At 39.5% G+C, this 16951-nt stretch overlaps 1 protein-coding gene across 2 annotated transcripts in view; it reads right to left on the reverse strand.

The window, feature by feature from the left end:
- Positions 1–16951, reverse strand: part of unc-13 — a 441250-nt gene that overhangs the window by 80217 nt on the left and 344082 nt on the right. For both annotated transcript variants that reach the window (XM_072299723.1, XM_072299724.1), the window contains one exon: positions 15348–15388. In XM_072299723.1, coding sequence (XP_072155824.1) covers positions 15348–15388 — 41 coding nt within the window. The remainder of the gene's footprint in view (positions 1–15347; positions 15389–16951) is intronic.

The raw sequence follows: 16951 nt of genomic DNA on the forward strand, positions 1-16951 counted from the left end.
TTAATGCCCTATAGATTTTAGACGTAAAGGATCTTACTATTCCGAACTTGACAGATCTAGTTCTACAATATCAAATACAAAAGATTATTAGTAAAAAAAAAAAATAAATAATAGAGTTTGATAAAATTGTTAAATGAGGAAGTTAGGTGACGATTTTAATAGTTCATGAGATAGTTTGTTTGTATCTTTAGGCAAGGCTTGCATCCCTCTGTGAAAGAGTCTTACTCTTGGTGATTCTGATTCAGATGAAAAGATTTCAATTACAGACGATTGAGATACGGAAGGAAATTCAACCTCCCTCAAAACTGAACCTTGGCAGAAGAGAAAAATTCGACCTGACCAATTAAGTTTGACAGATGTCGTGACGTGCTGATAACGTTACTCTGACGTCATCGTTGAAGCAAATCTCGCAAAGTCACAATATCGGCGTCACGTAAGCAAGCAACACAGTCCGGATAATCAACCTGTCGGCTTGCCCTTCGCTTTCTTTCCGAGACCCCAAGATGTAATTCCGCGTCACACAGTGGTAGGCCATTCGCTGTCAAGGAGGGATTTATCTGCAGATGCAATACTGAAAAAACACGTGCAGTTTCCTGTGAAGCTTGAGCAGATACGTGCTTATTATGGACCCCTTCTGCTTATCGTCGATATTGGCACCATGGTTCTTCCCCGATTGTATCCATTGTGAATGATAGATTCTAGGTGAGACGATGTGTCATGATAAATGTCGATTGTTTAATGTATTTTTACAGTGACCAGAGACAATAAATATTAGATCGATCAATTTTAAGTACATTTTTAGAAGTATATCCAATCCAAGGCTACGAAACCACGTATCTCCATTGCTGTGTCCCAAAATTTCTGCTCTTATTTTATTTTTTTGGAGAAAAAAAAGTAAAAAATACAGTTTAAAATTTCCACGGAAAATTTTCCCAACAGAAAGAAAAAATCAAGGAAGTTTCCAAGACATTACGTTGACTAGTTTTCCATTGAAAAAAATAAAGTATGAAAGGAAATCTGCAACGTCGCAAATGGAATGACGTCGTCTAGCACTTTTGCCATTGACATATTAGATGCTCTCGCATATTTTCTCTTCAATATCAATATAATATCTACACACGCCTTCTGAGTTTAAAATCAGAATTCGTGATACTGTAATAAAATGGTCAACAATGAGATCATCAAGCTTGAGGTTATTATGCGCATTGTTGAGCGTTTCAGGAATGTAATGATCCCTGATTTTTAACTAGGAAGGGATGTGCAGATATTATTTTGACACTAAATGTGTGAAACTAGGCAGCTTTAGTTATGCACGTCCAAAAATCCGATGAAAGTCGGTGCATTTAACGCTGACTGCTTCCGTTGATTAAGCCTATTTTGTTGACTTCAACAACGCATCTCGACATTAATTTCCGCGTTGGGTATAATGAATTGGACGAACTTTAATCAAAAGGAACTATATCCATTATGCTACGAGCCCTGTTATGAATGTATCTGTACGGATCTGAGGGCTCAAGTCAGAATGAATATGGTTCCTTTCGATTTAAAAGTGTCCAGTTGCGGGGTTGGAAACACACAGCGCGAGCCACTGTGCGGTATTTTATCAGCCCCTGTTTGACGGGCTGAATTAGACTGTCACTCGGCTTCTGTTGATCCTCTTTTATCCTGGACTCTTTCCCTTACTTTGAAATCTGTCGCAACACCAAGCAGGTTGCCGCCTCGTTCGCGACCCACATCAGTGGCGTGGCGTGCTTTGCGATATATCGATTGATTCGCCATTCAAACCTATGAAAAAAAATCGATTATCAGGGCGTTCGCAGCGAACACCTTAGTAATCGATTCTTTACCATAGCTTCAAATGGCGATGTGTCGATAATCGATCCTTCACGCCACGCCACTGACCCACATCGCCGTCCTACCGCAAAATGCCGTATGAGCCTTCAAGCGTTGTCAAATTTCTTCCGATGAAATACGAAATTCCCCGTTTTTTTTTTGTTTTTTTTTTTTTTGTCACGATAAGTCATTTATTATCAAAAGAAATATGTTATAACAGGAGTGAAATTAACTATAGTATTCAAGAGCTAATTGTAAATGTAAATAGCTTAGGTGTATATGTAAATAGTATCACATTATGCAAGAATGTACATAATAATATAAAATATAATAAGAGATGGAATTAAAAAAGTATATATAACTATAATAGAAATATAATATAAATTCCCCGGTTAACTTGCATGTGGATATTTTTCTTAAACATTTTACCAAGGTTCCATTCGCAATTACATCGACGGTACCTGAAAATTTCAAGGGAAAATGTTTATAACTACCTGAAAAATTAACTTTTTACAGGTAGAGATTCGGCAGCTCTTGAATGTTCATACGGCGTTTTTCCTTGGCACGGAAGCGAAGTGATACGAACCATGCAATTGTTGACTAATAAGTAAAATTGCGAATTTGGATACTTATTTCGTCACATTGTAAGTTTTTAGGAGTGAATCTCACGAGAAAACGAGAAACCCAATAGAATCATTTTTAAACTACTGTGTTTTGTATACGTATTGAAAAAAATAAAAGGTCTTAAAGCTTCCGCATTCTTTCCAACATCTCTGGTTGACATGCTCCACTGTACGGCCGTCAATGGATTCGGCGTTTTTTTTGCATTATTGAAATACATCCCACACACACAAACCTACATTTCTGGTCCATTTAAAGAGAAATAAAAAAAAAAAAAGGTTCAAGCGACACGCGTTTCCCTCGAACACGAATAATTGCACCCAGGGTCCCATGCGTTGCATTTTCGCCGTCAGACACGAAGCGCCTTCAATTTTGGATGCTGCTACGCGCACATCCATTGAGCACGAATAGTTGCATCTAAGCGCCTTGCATTTTTTCCGTATGCGCCAGCGGAGTATGATCAGTTATTGTATTTTCTTGCCACTGTTGCACGAAGATTAAGAGATTTGAGTGTATAATAAAATTGGTAAATTTTCTAGTTGTTTTCCACTGGAGCCCAAAAGTTGATTAATCTTTCTCAAGGCATAAAAACGTAATAAAAGAATAATTTTGAAACGTAGCATGGCGCTTTTATTGTTATAGCAGTTTGAACGTTTAACTTTTCCTCGATTAGCACAATCTTGTAAGACCTATCGTGTTCATAAATGCCTTGAGCTCGCATGAATGAAAAGGTTGACCCGCATTATCACGCAATTGTGTATAATCACTATGACCGCATTGTTGGATCAAGTTGAGTCCACTTAATCCTTCCTTTCAGTAGCAGCGTTGCTCATCAGATAAACAAAATCCTACATTTTTCATTCGAATATCACGTGAGGTGTGCCGGAGGAATGCAAGAAAAACAAATTACTGACTGCGAAGAGTCTAATTTGCTCTGGAACTTTTAAGGTTCTCAGAATTAACATCATAAGCCGAATATTATAGGCGGTGACTTGAAAAGAGAGAGCGAAAACACTCGCAGGAGAATTAAACGCATATTCGACTCGAGATTTCGATCGTTTTATTTTCATTCCGCATTTATTTTTTATGATTATTTGTTATTATTGTTGGAGGTATAACTAAACATTTTCCTCAAAGGTGCTCAAGAAGCGGATTCGTAAAATATCGTCTTAGTCGGCGAAGCATGATAAAATTTAGCTGAACTGTACAAGGAAGGCTGGTTTCAGTGGTTCTGGTGAATGAAATTTAAGTTCGTTGAAAAAATATTTAAAGGTCGGAAAAGCGGTGACTGATACTTTGATAGATGGAAAGTAATGCAGCGTCAGTATTTCCTATAATTTCACTGATAAAAAGGAAAAATAATCAAATTCCGTTCTCGAGTTGCCTGTAATCTCTGAAAAAGCTGACCTACGATTCTCATCGTCACACCTTTGTCGCAAGGACGCCAGTGGCGTGGCGTGCTTTGCAATCAATCGATATTCCTCCATTTGAGGTTGTGGTAAATAATCGATTATTAAAGTGTTCGCTGCGAACACCCTGTTTATCAATACTTTTCCATACGTTTAAATGACCGAACAATCTATATATCGCAAAGCACGCCACGCATCAGCCCTGGACAGAATATATTTAGACGGATCACAAGGCTCACGTGGAAATTGACACACGCGGGACACGTCCTAGCTCCATACGTTGAGCTCGATTCTTTGATACAACTATTTCAACTCCTAAGTGTTGCATAGTATCAAGCTCGATTGAAGGCGTTTTTTGCTCGGTTCACGAAATGACGCGACGCTAAATGGAGTCTAACACCTAACGCGTCAGAGGAGCAACTTCATAGCCAAATTTTTAACAGATTTACTTTCAAAGAGGTGCGAACTAGGATCTAAAATTTCAAAACCACGCGACAAACGTATTTGTTTTGCTGGCATCTCATACCAATTAGCCATAAAAGCAACCGAGATCGGCAAATACCGCAAAAATGTAAATGGTTTCCTAAGGAGTTGGGTGATTTTACTACGCAAGGTAGACATTTTTTGAAGCAGCGAGATGCGCTAAAACGTGAAACCGCTGCGAACGAACACACATTGAGGGCATTTCCTCTCGCTATCTTCGTCGCTCCTATGACTTAAAGGCATTGGTGGATCCAGCAAATTGGCATCACCGGAACTCTCCATTCAAACCTATGGAAATGTATCGATTCTTGGAGGGGCCAGGAACTCCGACAAGAATCGATTATTTAGCATAGCTTTATATGGAGGAAATCCGGTGTTGCCGAATTGCTGGACCCGCCTCTGCATTAGGGCGTATCTCAATGGACCTGTTGCAAACTTTGGCCACAGCAAAAAGACCAGGTGTTTCCAATGGAAAATGGCTCATAAATCACGAGCGCATCGAAAAAGTATGAAACGCACTCCTAACTTCACAATCTGTCTAAGAAATATGCGTTTTCTCTAGCTTTCCGTTTCAAAAACGATACTACGGCACAGGTGAACATTTCATGAGAGAGATAGTACCGTCCAACCCTTGTGGACTAAGATGCTATGAAATCAACATAGCAGACGCTCTTGCTCGCAAATCGTGAGGAAACGCCATGATCTTTATCAACGAAGGAACATGTAATATAAACACACTGGTTGATCAAATACATTCTCGTCATGTGTGTTTTTTCGGGTTGGAGTCGGCCATGTTGAATATTGCGTAGTATCCTAGTGCACAAAAATTGGATGAAACGAAACGATTCCTCTTACGAAATCGCCACCTTCCGACCAAAGTATCACAAACGCCATGCAACGCTTCAAAATTCCCGCCTCTATTTCATTTTTTTACTGAGAAATAGTTCAACGAAGCTGTCCGAAAATGTCACTGACTTTTCTATGTGCTCCCGCTACACTCAAACAAAGGTATGACTCTAAGACCCATAAAAAAAGGCTCGGAGATCCATAATTTCTAACCAAAGTGACTTACCATCTACAGTATGGCTTTCTGAGCCATACTTTATAGGTCGTGAACCTATAAGCATGGCCCCACGAACTATATTTTATGGCTCTATGATCCATATCTCGGCCGGTAAGTCACTCTTCCCATACTTGTTTTTTGAGTGTACAATTCAGTGACATTTTCAAAAATATTCAACCAACAATTTCTCTGTAAAAAATAAAATGGGGGCGGGAATTTTTAAACGTCGCATGGCGCTTGTGATACCTCGGCCGAAGGGTGCGACGAGATGTTCACCTGTGCCGCACTGCCGCAGTATCGTCTCCTCAGCGGAAAACGTAAAAATGCATATTTTACACGCTGATTGTGAAGTTAGGAGTGTATGTTAAACTTCTTCGATGTGCTCATCGTGATCTTTGAGCCATACTCTATGAGAAACACCTCTTCTTTCTCTCTAGCTGAAGTTTGCAACAGGCCCATTTACACGTGACTCCTATTTTTCACATAACTCTGCGCTTTTTGGGGTTCATGTGAAGATAGAGGTACGTCATTATGCGTCAGAGGAGTGACGTCATGTGTGCAGCTTATTTCAGACGGCAAGAGTTAAGGTCACTCTCTATTTTGAAAAGTTTCCCGGTCACTCTAGCGAATTCCGCCAATTAACTCCGAGGTGAATGTACGCTTCAGCGAATTTTATCAAAGGGATGAAAAGAAGGAAGCGGTTTAGCGGTTTTTTGCCTTGTCCACTCAATTTCATCCGCTCGATCAGTAAGACTGTACGTTCAAAAATCGGATAGTATCCGTGCCTGTGGATGGATGTTTTTCTAGGTGTACAAATGCATTCTCGCAGCTGGAAAATCATGGGTATTTTTGAAAGGAAAGGAGTTTACGAGAACTGGTATGTGATAGAAGAAATGAAAGAACATTTCTGTTCTCAGCAGCAAAAAATGAAGGGAACACCTTTTACATGTATGACACCTGGTTGAAAATGTTTAGCCCGTTATTTTTCTAGCACGTAAAAATACGTTTAAAGAAAGCGAAAATTTAGAGTTGATTTTACAGTACTTCAACACAGTAATTTGAGTGTGATAATTAACAAAATGCTTTTATTTCTTACAAACTGAGGTGAATTTCATCATACTGCAGCACGGTTCAAGTATCAGTATAGTAAATGCTAGCAGGGGTGGTGTGGCGTGCTTTGCAATACATCGATCATCTGCTGTTCAAACCTATGAAGGAGGATCGGTAGTCGGGTGCTCGGAACGAACACAATAATAATCGATTCTTCATTATACAGCTTTAAAAGGAGAAATATCGATGATCGATCATATACACCTCGCCACTAAAATTATCGCTGTCAAAAATTAAAGGGACTAACGAAGAAATTCACCACACTTTTTCATTCAGTGTAAATATGCAAAATTCGGTGCTGCCAACTCGAAAGAGTAACCGCTGGTGATTCATACTGGAAAAATATCTCACCTCGTTACGTGCATTTGACTATTTTCTGCTTGTTACAGGGCTCGGACTCCAGATTAAACAAACGTTACGAGGTGCGGATCATGAAAATTCGTGACTCTAATGCAGCTAGAGAATTTGCATTTTAGATTGCAATCCTGATGACGTTAGCCTCAATTTAGCATCTAGAAAGTGAGCAAGGTTGCCGGCTCCTGAGATATTCTGCTATTCGGAAGGAAGATTGAGGGGGATTTTGAACGACATTGCAACTCCGCATCGTGAGGACTGTTGGGACGAGATCCCTGCTTAGGGCGATTGAGCTTTGCTCCGTCGCTTGGTCAAGAAATCAAATTAACTTCCAAGCAGTACTGCCGTGCTAAGGAAAAACGTCATATGAACATTCAAGTGTTGTCAAATTTACACTCGAAAAATACTTATTTTTGAGGAAAGTTTTGAAAATTTTTCAGTGAAATTTTAAGACACCCCACATTGAATTACGAGCAAAATTTTCTAAAAATATGCAAGAAAAATCCTTAAAATTTCCTCGAAAATTCCCGCATTTTCGAGACAAGTTTGGCATCGTCTCGGGGCTCATACGGCGTTCTTTTTTAGCACGGCAGAGTAGCATCGGTTTAGGGGGCTTCTTTGTGGTTTGTGCTGTATAATATTGCAGTGGCGTGGCATGCTTTGCGATCTATCGATGTTTCCCCATTTAAAGCTGTGGTAAAGAATCGAGTATTAAGGTGTTCGCTGCGAACACCCTGTTAATCGATACTTTTCCATAGGTTTAAATAGTCGATCGATCGATATATCGCAAAGCACGCCACGCCACTGTAATATAACTCGTAGCCCAAAAACTCCGACGGGAAAAATTACATAAATTCTTGCTCCTCTGACGTAAGGGCGTACCTTAATTTCTACATGAACCCCAGAAAGCATGAATTTATATGTAAAGCAGGACTCATGTGGAAATTGAGATACGCTCATACGGCAAACAAGTGACGAAATGGACGTATTTATGCTAAAAGGAACTATGTGCGTAAGGTTTGCGTGGAACATAGTTCCTTTTAGCATAAATACGTCCAAGTGTGCCTTTTGATGGGAGGAAAAGCACTAAAAATGTGTCTTGAATATTGTTGGTAACAGGTTGGTAGGATAGTGCCAGGTCGGCACTGTTTAAATTTGAAGGAAATTGAGGCGAGAGAGGGCAATTTTGGGGACATAGTAGGTTAATTTTAGTTCATTTTTGGGCATTTTGGAACTTTCTTGAAGTTCTGTTCCGAAAGCAAATACTTCCACCTCCAAACAACTTTTTCTCACTGGAAAAAAACACATTGGATCTAGAGTCCAGACTCTTGAAAACATTGACAAGAAAAAGGACTCTTGATTCAATCAGATTTAAACTTAAATCAAAAAGAAATCCACTCAAATTAAGAGGCTTGGTTCTTGATTTAAGCTTAGATCTGATTGAATCAAGAGTATTTTTTCTTGTCGATGTTTTTAAGAGTCTGGACTCTTGATCCAATGTGTTTTTTTTTCCACTGCTCCTCAAAGATTCGGCCAAAATGACGGCCGTCTCTCTGTGATAAGGAACGATTATGACGTTCATTGTAATTGAACGTATACGACTAAAAAAGAACTATACTCATCATGGCATGGGCCTTGTCATGTATTCATAGTCGCAGGGCCCAGATTTAAAATGGAAACAACTCATCTCGGTTTAAATACGTCTAAGTACACACGCATTTACTTTAATTTAAAATTAAATCCGCAATCGAATCTTGAAGGATTTTGACAACTATTGCTCCCAGATTGGGCTCTGATTTGAACGAAAGTCTATACTTCATCGAGAGTACAGGGATGAAGAATAGACCCCCCTCAACCCCCCCCTCCCGCAACCACCCTCATCATCGGCTCCGATAATCCGTCTCCACGAGTCACTTTTTCATTTTTTAAAAAGGCTGACACTGACACAACAAATAATTTATCGTCAACCAACTTCCACCCGATGTAAAAGTTGCTAAGCTGGAGGAAAAACGTCGTATGAGCTTCCGAAAGTTTCCAAATGTCTTCCAATATAATTGGAATTTCCCGAAAAACTTGTAATCTTTTCTTTGGAAATTTGCGAATAATTGTATTCGCTATCTAAACCAACTCTCCGGTAAATTTCAAGGAAAAGTATGCATGATTTTTCTCGCATATACATCCATGTTTTATCGGGATGAATTTGGCAGCGTTTGAGGGCTCATACTGTGTTTTTCCTGCAGGCAGCTCCTTCAATCACAAGCCTGACCTCTCGGTTTAGACTCCGCGTCCCGATGGAATGATAACAAAAAGCAAGGACGTATGTCTGTTTTCACATGAGCCTTGCTCATCAACACAATGCATGTGAAACAGGGCTCATCCGAAAGCGGAGACGTGTTTCTATCGTTGCAATCCGTCCAATTCCGTTATGACTCGCTTTATTTTTCATCTGGTCGTAGCAGGCTTAAACAGTACCGCCGTGCTAAGGAAGAACGCCGTATGAAAATTCGAGAGTTGCCACATTTCCTTCGAAAAAAAGCTCATTTTTGAGGAGAGTCATGAAGATTTTTCCTTGAAACTTTCAGAAGTTTTAGATCGAATTACAAACAAAATTATCTGAGAAATTGGAAGGAAAATATTCACAATTTTTTTGGAAATTAGTGTTTTATCAAAGGAAATTTGGCAACGCTTGAGGGTTCATACGGCGTTTTTCCTTAGCGCGGCAGAGTAGGCCATCGGTCCGTAATCACAACGCCATAATTTATGCGACAGTCCTGAACGACGACATAGCTACCATTCAAACGCATTCCGAATCAAATTAATTTCATGCGCCGCGACGACGGATTGCGCTTCGCTCCAGTTTTTGACGCAGGGGTTTGAACAGAGATGCAAGATGAAATGTTGTTCTCCATGAAATGCCCACGATTTTTCAGGGGCTGCGTATGCAACCCGCAACAATTTTTCGGAAATTCGATAAGAAAATTCGAGATTTGACTCACACGGAGAAAAAAACCTCGTGCGTGAGACCCGAAGTTTAGGTCACATGGATCTCTGAAGTTTTCGGATTGAGTATCTGAACACTTTAGGTCCAGCTGTCGAGGTTCGGATCACACATCTGAAACTTCAGTTCTTACACCTGAAGTACTTCAGATGGAGAGCCGAATTTTTTCGGATGTGAGAACCGAAGTTTTTCGGATGTGGAAACCGAAGTACTTCAGATGTAAGAACTGAAGTTTCAGATGTGTGATCCAAACCTCAGCAGCTGGACCTTAAGGGTTCGGATGCTCAATCCGAAAACTTCAGAGATCCATATGACCTAAACTTTGGGTCTCATGCACGAAATTTTTTTCTCCGTGCATGATTCAAAAATTTCAAAATCAGGATTTTACTTCCCCCAAGCGTTTTTTAACTCACCGAGTCCGATGTTTAAAGTTTATTTTTTAAAAAATTCAAGAAGTATCATGAGAATCCATCAAATTCTATTTTGTAAAGTTTAATGCAATGTTGCATCTCTGGGTTGGAATGGGACAGCAGCTACAGCATACTTTACCCTACAATGCCAAAATGAGAAACCACGTATCTCCGTTTGCGACGATGCAGATTTCCTGGCATAGGAGGAAATACTGATGGTTGAAGTCTTAAAGTTGCGGAAAGAGCGTAAAGTATTTTAGGCGGCCTGTAATTGACCTATTTACTTAAACTGTGTGCGGAGTTTTTTCCCACCGAAATAGAGTAAGGTGACTGCCCAGACGTGCACTCAACCATTCAGCTCGTTCATAATCCGGTAGATTTCAATTCCGATGTGCTTCGAATACCGGCGAGAATTTTTCAACGAAGCGCCGGATTTTCCGCCAGGCAATTTGAATCCTCGTTTGAACTTGGTCAGGCGACTTCACGGACCTCGCCCAAATTCGCATCGATGAACAGAGCGAAGTGAAGTTCTCGGAAGTTGCGCCGCGGGAATAAATCAAATTATCCTTGAAAGTTGCCTCACTTTCATTGAAGTCGCTTAAATATTAAAGCGAGGAAAAGAGTCGGACTGTGTAGCTCCGGGAGTTTGCGAAAGTGCCGGACTCGGAGCGCGGGAATCCGTTCTGCGTCTTGCAAAGCAGCGTAACTCCATTTCTACGCGAGCCGTGGAAAGTGTGTAGTTGCACCGACGGCGGGGCTCTTGCGTAAAGTTTGGTTACGCGCTTTTGTCAGAAAAGCGACAAATTCTCGATCCGGCTCCTAGTTGCCCGGTTTTGTCGCGCTGTCTCGGATACGTCTTGCTAGCCACAGGTGTCAGATCTCATTAAATTTCCTTAAATTTCATTAAATGTTACAACATTGGCACATACACAACTGGGCATGGTTGAACATGATGTACCTGATCGAGTTTCTCATTTTTTTAAGTTACGTGAAATTGTATGTATTCTCGAGATAAATGAGCTAAATTATTACCTCCACTGAAGAAAGTATGGTTTTCGGTACAATGATATGAGTATGGCAATCACCAACAGACTCTATGGTAGCAAATACCGTAAATTTAAATGTCTTTATTACACTCCCCAAAATATTGCTATAATTCTTTTTTAGGATAAGTCTATTTAAAGTAATCTTATCAAAATACGCAACAAGAACGTGAAAAATAATTCCTACAAGTTTACTGTCATTTTGAGCAACGAAAATTTCTGCAATTAACTCCTAACTGAGGTATGTGACTTTTTCGATGTGTAAATTTGAGCCTCCCAATGATGAAAATACAATACTCTACATTAGTCAAATCGCGCGCTAAACGTTGCCGAAGAATCTCCGCGGCACGAAAATATGACAAACTCTACCTTGGCGCTTCGACTCAGTTGTTGCCCGTTGTTTACTTTGTAAACAACTTAGGGTAGGGAGGGGACACTGCGACTGCGTGACTAAGAAGCCTGTCGAAACCGTTGTAAAGCACAATTTGACTTACGAGAAATATTGTTTTTTTTGTGAGCGGGCGATTCAAATATCCAGTAACCAATGTGAACTGAAAACATTAATGTCTTATTTAACCCTACTAATTTACTCAAATAAAGTCGAATAATTTATTTCAACTCGAAATGTCATTTTCCTCGTTACACTCAAATATGAAAACTACTCATCATTTTACATTCAACGGATGCAGCGCACATGACACTCAAGGTCAACGCATCGGGACTACTCTCTCCGTTGGTCGCGGTCGGATCAATATAAAACGCCTTCAATTGCGCATGATACCGTGCAACACACCGAAGTTAAAATAGTTGTATTCTTAGGTTGGAACCTAACTCGAGTCGATTGCTCTCCAGTAGCGTGGCGTGCATTGCGATCTATCGATATTTCCCTATTTGAAGCTGTAGTAAATAATCGATTATTAAGGTGCTCGTTGCGAAAACCTCTTTTATCGATAATTTTCCACAGGTTTAGATGGCAGATCAATCGATTTATCGCAAAGCACGCCACGCCAATGGTACTCTCCCCATACAGGTGTTCTAGGCGAAATCAGCATCACCCTGCCAAAAATAAATTCTGAACAATTTAGTTTCTAAGTTTGAGTTTATTTAGTCGCATTAAATAGTTGGCTTTATTTAAGGCGCATTCATAAGTCGGCCTTTTTTCAGTTTGTCTTGAATCAATACAGGATTATGACTCGCTAAAATATCAGAGGAAATATCGCTACCTTCCGGCCAAAGTATTACAAGCGCCATGCGACGTTGAAAAATTTCCGCCGCCATGTTATTTTTTTACAGATGCCTACATTGTTAGTTGAATCTGTTTGAAAATTTCACAGAATTTTATCGGCAGCACACAATAACTTTAGTAAAATTTTCGGACAGCTTCGTTGAACAATTTCTCTGTAAAATAATAATATGGTGGCCAGTGTTCGAAACTCGCAGGCGCCAACGCGCCAAATGCGCCTAAGAAATCGGTCATGGCGCCTAAAAAATGAAGACTATGCGCCATCATGGCCCTTAAAAGTCCCCCCCCCCCCCCCCCCCCCAAATAAAAAATCCTAGTTTTTCTGTTTATTGATTTTTCGAAATTTCCCCCAAGTAACAGCTACTAGTTCTGTAACTAAAACATCTTGCGTCTAACTTGTCACTAAATGCGCCTTGATACAGAGGCAAAAAGTCAATTTGGCCCCTAAAAAATCTTCAATGGCCCCTAAAAATCGAGCTTGATGCGCCACATGGCTCTGGAAACTCCAAAGTGAGTCTCGAACAGGCGGAAATTTTTAAACATCGCATGTCGCTTGTGATACTTTGGCCGGAAGGTGACGATATGGTCAGAATATTCTGTTACATAAAATATATTTAACCCGACAACGGCGCAAAGACTGGAGTCAGTCGTAAAGTGACTGGAGCCTCATCAGAACGAACCCCCGGAGAGAGGCAAGGGAACTTGTTCAAAACTTTTATCTTAACGATACATAAAAAATGACTTGCGATAATGTTCTCAGACGCTCTATACTTAGCCTCGCACTAGCACTGTAAATGCACGTTCTTAAACTTCAACTCCCGCAAATCTAATATCTTAATGACCCTGAAGTGCGACCGCTGAAAGTTTTTATAATTTTCCTCTCCTTTGAGTTTCCGATATTCATTACACAGTGGAAACCGGAGACCTGGTGATAACTTCGACACGGGTCAAATCTTTTTCCTGCCAAGAGTGGTGTTCTAGACCTACATTATTTGTATACAAAGCAGAATCATAGAATGATGAATAGTTTCGCTATAAGAAACGCCACGGGAAAACAAGCATATGCGAATGACCTTGAAGCGCTCGACCGTCGTCGATATCCTCTGTAATCTTTGCAGTCCGTTGGTTACTTTGTAAACAACTTAGGGTGGGGAAGGAACACCGCGTGACTAAGAAGCCTGTCGAAATCGTTGTAAAGCACAATTTGACTTACGAGAAATATTTTTTTTTTTTTTTTTTTTTTTTTTTTTTTTTTTTTTTTTTTTTTTTTTTTTGGTGAGCGAGCGATTCAAATTTCCAGTAACCAAAGTGAACTGAAAACGTTAATGTCTTATTCAACCCTACTATTTTACTCATATAAAGTCGAATAATTTATTTTAACTCGAAATGTCATTTTAGGTTCCTCGTTACACTAAAATATGAACACTACTCAACATTCAACGGATGCAGCGCACATGACACTCAAGGTCAACGCATCGGGACTCCTCTCTCCGTTGGTCGCGGTCGGATTAATAAAACGCCTTCAAATGCGTGTGATACCGTGCAACACACCGAAGTTAAAATAGTTGTATTCTTAGGTTGGAACCTAACTCGAGTCGATTGCTCCACGAAATTAGACTTGTTAACCTGTTTAACTGCTGTCTGTCAGTTTACCTTGTATATTTATTGCGTATTATTGCCTATGATAAAAATTTAAGCTTGAATTGATTTGAAAAGAAAGGAGTATCACAAATTTGGCCAACAAATGAGTCTTGCCTGAGGAGAAATCTGTTTTTGAGTTTTTGAGCGCAACCGTCATGAACCGAGGGATATTTCTTAAAACTCGAATTTTTACTCAAATTTTCATAATCAGAAAATTTAAAATGACGCTCGTGGTATAAAATGCAATCTCGGCTCCTGTTCGATCAATTATTGTTAAACTCGGTGCCAGGGAGTATTTTCTGACGAGCAAAGCCAATTTTCGGTTGAATTTCTAAATTTCACAATCCAAGATGGCGGAAGTGGCCTACAGTGCTATATTGGCTTTACCAAAAGTATCTATCCTTGCAAGGAAGGTATGTATTTATTTTCCGTTAATTTTCAAAATCAATTTACCTTCGGCTAATATTAACTTTGATACGGGCGCTGCGGAAATGTTGTTTTTGAAGAACATTAATAAAGGAGGTAGGTGCAAGCAAGCTCTCAACCTGAAAACAGCCTTTTAAGAGAACAACCCCCAAAGTTTTTTCCCATTTATGTTAATTAATGACGCAATCATCTCATTTACTTTAATCTGTGCTTTAACTTTCTACACAAGTGCAGTATATCATAATTAAAATTGAAAATATGAACTTCTGGACCGTAATATAGAAAGGATAAGTCGAACGGATGGTATTGAGGGGTTTTCATCCACAAAATAAGTTTGGACACTTTTAGAAGTTTACCGGCCCCAATTTAGTCATGGAAGTAAATAAGATAATCACAATGGCGGATTCTCGTTCTCTTTTTAACAGCGTTCAAGCTTATTTGACATAAACCGGACTCTCCATGTGGGTATAAAGGGTTAGGTTAGCTAAATCCCAAATTAATCAATTTTTCTCTACTAAATCCAAAGTCTTTCACTTAATTTTTTAAAGTAAATCCATGCAATTGTGAAAGACAAATCTTCAAGATGTAAGGTCCAGAAAATACTGATCTATGTGAGCCAGAAGGGAGAAGGCCCTTTGAGCTTTGAGGGCCCTCTTGAGCCTACCTCCTCAAATTCTTCGACTATATAGAGAACATAAAAAAACTCAACTCACCCATTGGTGCGTCCACCGATTTCTCCTGTCCCGCTTCCATTCTGTGAACACAACATAAAAGAACGTAAGTGAATGAAGCATTTACCAAGGAAATATGATTCTTACAGACAATTTTTTAAAACCACTTGTGGCGATATAAGTTCGTTCATTATGGTCGCTGGATAGCGTATTTGTGAGAAAGGTGCATTTCACAGCGTTTCAGTGCTGAACGGTGGCATAAAAGCGTTCTTTTGTACCACAAGACTAGCGTCTCGATTGAGGTCTATGTTACTCGATACAAGTAAGTGATTTTTTCCATAGTGTGTGTTTCTCACGCGTTGATTTCAGAATTTCTACGGAAACATTGAGATACGTATGGATGACTTTTCTCCAGTCAATAAATTGAAATAAGAAAACATTTAGAGAAGATCAATGTACGACAAATGTCCCATGATGTATTGTTCATCTGACATGAAACAAGCGAGTACTTAATTTGGATTATGCTGGTTCAATTCTCGAATCAGTAAGAATTTTCGGTGCGAGACCAGTATGAAAGGCTTTATCCCGTTTCAAATTTATTACTGTTTTTGCATGACTTGATCCACATACTGCACGACTACGTAAGCCACGGTTACGAAGAATATGAAAATAAAATCTATTATCGGTTGCATCAGTAATTGTAACGATACTTGAGGCATAAATAGTCTTTTTCCGCAAAGGAAAAGAGAAAAAAATAACAACTGGTTTCAACGTCCGCTAAACTTTCATACTTTATTAGTTTAATAACTTGAAGTATCCCTGAGGGAGAACTTCGACGCTTGCAGTTAAAGTCGCACACCCCCTCGTTTCCTAGTCAAGAGCCGATTCAATATCGGGTCACATGGCTGGAAATCGAACGCGAGACCTCCTGATCATGGAGCCAGCACTAAAACAACACGGAGAGAAATTTTCTGTTGTATCAACAAAAATTTCATTAATAGCCCGGATGAGAATTATCATTGAAGCAACAGGAAATCTTCTTATTTCACATGGTATTTCTGTTATTTCTAAGAAACACCCTGTCTTTATGAATTTATTTCCGGCTTAATCAGTGAAATTCTCATCCGAGAATTATTAACAGCAAAATCATTTTGATAGTGCTGCCGTACTAAAGAAAACGTCGAAAGAAACGAACATTCGAAGGTTGCCAGATTTCCGGGAGTAAAATATTTATTTTTGAGCAAACATATGCGTCTCTTTCCTTGAAATGTTCAGGTACTTTAGAATAAAATGCGAACGAAATTCTCTGCAAAATTGGAGGAAAACTATTCACGAATTTGCTGGAAAATGTCTTATTTGTCGAAGGAAATTTGGCAACGTCTGAAGTCTCATACAGCGTTTTTCCTTAGCACGGCAGAGTACACCAAGGAGGCCGACAAACACTGCACTTAAGTACAAACGATCATTACTGTGTGTCAAACTCATCAAATTTTTATCAAATTCCTTCAAACTTCCAAAGTGTGGCTTGTTCTAAAGGGTAAGTGTTTTATATTTTCTGTAAAACATTTCGTAACACTAAAAGCGGTACCGAGAGTCTTGGGTTGGAATTTCCCTCTTGTTTTGTTTTGATCTTCAAAACACGGCTT

The sequence above is a fragment of the Bemisia tabaci genome, chromosome 4, assembly GCF_918797505.1.
Source record: "Bemisia tabaci chromosome 4, PGI_BMITA_v3".
NCBI classification, from domain to species: Eukaryota; Metazoa; Arthropoda; class Insecta; order Hemiptera; family Aleyrodidae; genus Bemisia; species Bemisia tabaci.